The sequence below is a fragment of the Cyprinus carpio genome, chromosome B16 (genome assembly GCF_018340385.1).
Source record: "Cyprinus carpio isolate SPL01 chromosome B16, ASM1834038v1, whole genome shotgun sequence".
NCBI classification, from domain to species: domain Eukaryota; kingdom Metazoa; phylum Chordata; class Actinopteri; order Cypriniformes; family Cyprinidae; genus Cyprinus; species Cyprinus carpio.
The window spans coordinates 28,942,967-28,950,466 of NC_056612.1; the positions used below are offsets into that span (position 1 = coordinate 28,942,967).

Genomic DNA, 7,500 nt, shown 5'->3' on the forward strand with positions numbered 1-7,500 from the left:
TTTTTAAGGGTGACCTTTTACCCAAAAATATACCCATTATATATTTTGCATAAAGAAAATGAGGACAATTTTTTTAAACAGACCTAAAATAGGCTAAAAATATATTTTTCATTACGTTTTGCTTGAAATGTAAAAATTTGCATTAATATAATGGCATTTAGAATAATAGCATTTTTTAAGTTACAAGTTTTCCTCCCAAAATCAAGTAAATTATATTATAAAAAAATAAATAAATTAAGTGTAAAAATTGTAAATGGTTCTAAAAATAGGCTCTAAATATTTTTTATTTTATTTTAAAGTATGTCTTTTTTTTACTCTAAATATATTTTCATTACACTAATTTGTTTTGAAATTTGAAAACTGAAAAAAAGAAAAATAAAATAAAATACTTTTCACAAAAAAGTTATAAAGATCTTATATTTTGCATTAAAAAATTTGAAATTGTCCTAAAATAGACTCTAAATATTTTTCATCTTCATTTTAAACTATATCTGTATCCTTTAACTTCAAACAAACATCTTTTCATTAAATGTTTTGCTTGACATCTGAAAACTAATAAAAAAAATAATTAAAAATTACTGCTTGCTTTGATATTTTGTGTTTAATATAATAAGATTTATTTTTAAAGGTGACCTTTTACCCAAAAATATACACATTATATATTTTGCATAAAGAAAATGAGGACAATTTTTTTAAATAGACTAAAATAGACTAATAATATATTTTTCATTACGTTTTGCTTGAAATTTAAAAATTTGTGTTAATATTTTACAAGTAATATAATGACATTTAGAAGTTTTTTAAGTTACTAGTTTTCCTCCCAAAATCAAGTAAATTATATTATAAAAAAATAAATAAATGAAGTGTAAAAATTGTAAATGGTTCTAAAAAGGGCTCAAAATATTTGTCTTCATTTCATATATATATAACATTTTCCAGCTCAAAAATGGAAAACTGAACTCAAATAATTCCCATTTTCTTGGATATGTTGCATGTAATACAATGAAATTCAGACTTTAGTAACAAAATACTTTTTTAGAGCTCTTCCATCTAATGTGTGTGAGATGAGCATGAAAAGACTGAGTCTGGAGCGTCTCTGAGAGCCTCGCTGCTCAATCAGACGTGTGTGGATTAGAGGAGCGTCTCGGAGCTCCAGGAGTCTGTCAGGTTGAGACGGCCGAGCACAAAGCCTGTGATTTCAATATGAATGCAGTGGAGGGAAGGACACGCTCTCGCAGCGGGCGACTTCCCTTCTGAGCAGCACGACGCCTCTATCACACACACACACACACACACACACACACACACACACACACACACACACACCGCAACATCTGCATGCTGACAAGAAAAACACTTCACTTTCATTCCTGCACTTCATGAACGTGTTAAAGAGCCGATCACTGCTGAGAGAACTTGTTTTAAGAGGAAACTATGATTTTTAAACCAGCCTAATGAAAGGAAACACACTGAACAAATAAAAAAAAATACAATCTGAGAAAATATATCATTCATATTTAATATGTACCCCCATTACACCACCAGTCAGAGGTTTTAAACAATTAAGAAGTCTCTTCTGCTCAACAAGGCTGCATTTATTTACATTGAAACATTTACATTTAAATTTTTAATTTGATTAAAAATTCAGGAAAAAATTTGAAATATTGTAATAATTTAAAATAGCTGTTTTCTATGTGATTTTCAGCATCATTACTCCAGTCTTCAGTGTCACATGATCTTCAGAAATCATTCTAATATGCTGATTTACTGCTCGAGAAAATAATATAAAAATAAATAAATAAAACTTTTATTCAGCATTAAATTGAGAAAAAGTGACAGTAAAGATTTCTATTTAAAATAAATTGTGTTCTTTTGAACTTTCTATTCATCAAAGCAGCATTAAATAGAAATTTTATAATTGAAAAATAAATAAATGATAAAAAATGTAACCCCACTTGCTTTGATATCTTGCATGGAATATAACGAGATTAATCTTTAAAAGTGACTTTTCCCCCAAACTCAAGACATTATATTTTGCATAAAAAAAGAAGCCTAAAATGTTTAAATGGTCCTAAAAAATAGACTCAAAATATAATTTTACGCTTAACAAATATCTTTTTTGTGCAAGTTTTCATCACTGAATATATTAAGAACCATATTTGATCACGAGAATTAATTAATGATAACTGAGCAGTAAATCATCATATTAGAATGATTTCTGAAGATCATGTGACACTGAAGACTGGAGTAATGATGCTGAAAATACAGCTGCACATCACAGAAATAAATGACACTTTAACAGATATTCACATAGAAAACATGTTTTAAACTGTAATACAATTTTCACAGTTTTTACTCTATTTTAATCAAATAAATGCAGCCTTGGTGAGCAGAAGAGACTTCCTTCAGAAACATTTGACCATTAGCTGCAACTAAAGCATGTGAAGCGCAGGCCTGTCGCTCGTGTGAAGCTCTGAAAGGACTCTGATGAGTTGCTGGTGTCATTATTCTGTGTGTTCGGGGTTCAGAGGTCTACGGCCCCCTGCGGTTCACACGTAATTCTCCCGCCGCACCTGCCTGTAATTGGGCTGCTAATCCCTGCAGAAGCGCGGCTTCTTTCCCTCCATTATGAGCTTCATCCAGCCGCAGGAGATGTGCTCATCCACACCACATATTACATGCAAATACAACCTCTTTCTGGACAATGAAACCCTGACCTGACCTGCAGGAGTGAATCCAGTCATGCTGGGTGTCTGGAACAGCAGACTAGTGCATTGCTTTATCAATGACCAACACTGAAATACCTAAAGAACACAGCGGATGACTGTTAATATTAACTATTAAAATTAGTTAAAATTAACTAATGGACCAATGCAATATTTAATAACAGCATGGAAATGAACACATATACACTGAATCCCCTGTCAACACTTTTCACACTTACACTGCCTAATTAAGGTCTCTTCTGCTCAACAAGACTGCATTTATTTGATTAAAAATACAGTAAAAATTGTGAAATATTATTATATTTAAAGTTTAGTGTTTTTTATGTTTTTATATTATTCTCTTTATTTATTTGATAAAGAATACAGTAAAAATGCTGAAATATTTTTTAAGTTCTTCAGTGTCACATGATCTTCAGAAATCATTCTAATATGATGATTTGATTTTACTCCAGTCTTCAGTGTCACATGATCTTCAGAAATCATTCTAATATGATGATTTGATTTGCTAATAAACATTTCTGGGTTGAAAGTCAGCATATTATTATGATTTCTGAAGATCATGTGACACTGAAGACTGCAGTCATGATGCTTAAAATACAGCTGCACATCACAGAAATAAATTACAGTTTAACAGAGATTCACACAGAAAACAGCTGTTTTAAATTCTAATAATATTTCCATATTTTTAGAGTATTAACTGTATTTTTAATTAAGTAAATGCAGCCGTAAAGAGTTTTCTTTCAAAAGCATACATGTGTACATGTACTCAAAATTCACTTAAATATTTGAAAACAAACAAACAAAACAAAATCTCTTTCTCAAAACATTGGTTCTTGATTCATTTTCTGATTGGACTACACAAAACACTGGATTAAATTGATTAAAAAGCAAAATAAAGAATTAAACATGCTATTAGAAAAGGTCACGTGAAGACTATGTAGCAAATTGATTAAAAAGCAAAATACTGTAAACACAGACTGTCAGACGCGTCGCGTACCTGTTTGGCTCCGGGTCAGTGTTTGCTGTTCGACGCCGCTTTGCCGTGACTCTTACTGCACACCTGGATGCTGTCGCCAGACTCCGGCTGTAACTTAACGCTGGGAACGGTGAAGATTGAAGACACTGAAAAACAAGTCAGTCTCCATGAAAAACTCTTCTGTGGGAAAAGACATACATGCATACACATATGATAATGTGTCATATCACATCATCATCATCATCATCATGTGAAAGACAAGGAGAGAAAACTTTTCAATTATGATGATGACAAGAAAAATATAGCTGGAAATTAATACATCTATAGCTATGCAATTCAGAATCCCAGAAATATATGATGCACTTTTATAATATTTTCAAAACAAAACTCTAATAATAATGAACAATCAATGTTTTTCCCCATTTTTTCTGTATTGATTTCAAATAATACATTAGATTATTACTTGATATAGGTTGTCTAAAGATGCATATTTCAAGTTCACATTATTATTAAAAACTCATATGGGGTTTAGTATTTTTTTGTATTATTATTAAAAACATTTTTTTTATATAAATTTACATGTAGAGTATTTTTAAGAAAAAAATAAAAATAATTATATGTGTGTGTGTGGTGTGCGCAATATATTAATATAAATAATATATAATAAATATAAAAAAATAATAGATGTAGATATTGTTGAAGAAAAATATATTAAATTAATACATTTTATATAACTATAAACACAAACCACACATTGTACTCATACTGTGTGTGTGTGTGTGTGTGTGTGTGTGTGTGTATATATATATTTCTATATTAAATAATAGAAAATAAATATAATGAATATAAACATAATAGAAAATAATACATAAAATAAATATATAGAGAAATGTTGAGTATGTAGAAGGGAAATATATTAACTAATATTAATTAATTATGGAGTAAATGAGCTTTCCTATATGTTTGCAAAGTGGTTTCTTACCAAGAAATATGACGCTTGACTTAACAAACAGCTCTAATAAAGACATAAAACCATAATAAATAAACACATCAGCACTTGCATTCAATTTCATTTAATAAGTGTCATAAATCCTGCTGCATTTGCGGTTTCAATCAAAGCTGAGCTGAAATGTTAATTACGGAGCGTCCTCCCCAGCAGCAGCCGCTTCTCTTTCATGACTTATTTGATGGCTGTATTTGAAGCGTATGTGTTAATTTTAGATTTATTTTTCTGTTTATTATTCATTTTTTGTCTGTGTGTGTGTCAGAGCTCCGCCTCCTCACCGGAGCCCCGCCCCCTCCTCCCTCCCACACGGCCTGCTGTGAGCTGATAACAGGATTAATTCAGCTGCCGCTCCTAATCTGGCAAATTAAAAACCTCGTTCTCGCATTCAAACGACTCGCCTAACGCAGACGCCTGTTTTCTGATGTGAAGAACGAAACGTGTCTGCGCTACAGCTGTGCTGCCTGCTAATGGAGGCCTTACAGCAGATCAGCGGCCGTCAGCGTCCTTTATGGAGGTCTGACGTCTGGATTATAGATACGTGTCATATTAGACACGACAGAAGGCCTTGAGCTGCTCTAAAGACTAAAACCAGCCTGAATCATCATGTTTCTGTGAGAGCTGAACACAAATGTATGAAAGCTTGTTTTCACCGCAGAATGAAACAATAAAAACTTTCTATCTCACAATTCAATTTTTTTTCCCTCAAAAACAGTCAGAATTGTGAGATATCAACTCTTAAAAAGTCTAAAATTAAGATAGAAACTCAGAGAAAAAAGTTTCAATGCAAAAACTCGGAATATGTGATTTTGTGATTATAAAGAGCCACAATTACCCTTTTTTATTTATTACTTTTACTTTTTTGAATTCCGGAAAAAAAAAAAAAAAAAGATATAGAGGGAAAAAAATTAGAATTGCGAGAGAAAAAGCTAAAATGGCAAGATCTAAACTCAAGATAATTTGCGAAATTTAAATTTAGATTTCTTAGGGAAAAAATCATTGGAAAAACTCAGTCCTTAGGAAAACGTAAGAAATAACTGTAGAAATAATTGTGAAAAAAAAATCATAATTGCGAGATATAAGCTCAGAATTCAGAGAAAAAATGTGTAAGAGATAAATTCACAATTAAGGGAAAAAATTATGGGACATAAATTTAGATGTCTTAGGAGAAAAGTCAGAATTGTGAGATTTGGAAGTAAAGGCATGAAAGAATGACAAATACAGTGTTTCTACAGTAAATCTCCAGTATGCACATGTATTCACTAAAATATCTGAAAACAGAAGTTTCAGTTTCTCAAAACACTTATTTTTGAATCATTATTTGATTGGACGGCCAAACAATAATTTGACATAAAATCTAATAAAAATTTAGAATTAAGAAAAAGAATTAAATATGCATTTGCATGTCACATGTTGACTATATACTGTTTTTAATCATTATTATGCACTGAATACTGAGTGTTTGGAACGTCAAGTGTCTACACACCTTCAGTATTTATCTTCTGTTCTTCATTATGCTTAATATCATCACAATCACAGATTTTTTACTCTTTTTCATCAGTTCTGCTTGACTAGTTTCTGTTCTTCTGACTCTTTGAAATGCTGCTCGTTTGAAACTTTGTAACAATCTGAAAACTGTGCATCAACCAATCAGAATCAAGAGTTCCACACTGCTGACAGTAACCAATTCCAGAGTATTTGGGTTTGGTAAATCAGGAAAGCGTGTCAGTCTGCTTTCTTTACGGTAAAAGTGAAGCGTGACACGACAGAAACACATGAATCTGAGCATCAGCATCACCACAGTGAGCTCAAACTGAGACAGAGACAGAGAGAGTAAAACACTGATGAAGGAGGGCGGGAGGGAGGAATGGAATACTAACAATCTGTCTACTGCATACTGCATAGTACACACTGTACACTGACTACTGTTTAAAACTGAACAACGTGTAAACAGATTCATTTAAAAAGCACATCTCGTACACAAAGCTTATTTAAAGTGCTTTAAACAGATATAATAATGAAACTGCATGCTGTACATTGTATGCTATTTTCAAAAGGCCTGTATGTGAAAGTGTGCAACATGCAAGAGAAAGTTCAAATTAATACCACATTTCACACACAATGGGTATTTAATGGGTTTTAAACAGTCATAATAATGAAAAGCAGAAATAAGAGTAAAATAAATAAATAAATGCAAAATATTTATGGAGTGAAAATAATAAGAAATTGATTATTTCATGCTTATATGCATAATAATGAATAGAAGAAATAAAGGCAAAAGTCTTAAAGTATAATAAAGTACATAACATGAATGGATAACTAACTAAACAAATAAATTTGATATTAAAATGGAGTAAAAATTATATGAAATTGATATTTCATGCTGTAAACAGCCATTGTAGTCTTATTGTAAAATAGAGAACATAAAATGAATGAATGAATATAAATAAATAAATAAAGGTTTGATAATTACATAATATAAAATAATTAAAATGAAAAATAAATATGTAAGTATTAAAGCAAAATAATTTAAGAACATAAAATGAATGAATGAAATAAATAAATAAATAAATACATAAAGCATAATTTTTTAAAATGTATTGAAACAAATGATAAATATAAATTATGTATATAAATAGAAGGCAGACAGATGTAAAATAATTTTGAATTTTTGTTCAAATTTTGTGGAATTATATTTTTGGGGTTTTTAAATAAACAACGAATCACAAAGGACACTGGTTGATATTATTTCCAGTTCATTAATCATACTGGAAATGGAAGGCCAAGTGTACTGC

At 30.7% G+C, this 7,500-nt stretch overlaps 1 protein-coding gene across 1 annotated transcript in view; it reads right to left on the bottom strand.

Moving 5' to 3' along the window:
- LOC109106292 (cyclin-dependent kinase 14-like) overlaps window positions 1-7,500 on the bottom strand; it is a 434,688-nt gene that overhangs the window by 34,095 nt on the left and 393,093 nt on the right. The window contains exon 16 of the mRNA XM_042740300.1: window positions 3,724-3,848. Coding sequence (XP_042596234.1) covers window positions 3,739-3,848 — 110 coding nt within the window. The 3' untranslated portion in view covers window positions 3,724-3,738. The remainder of the gene's footprint in view (window positions 1-3,723; window positions 3,849-7,500) is intronic.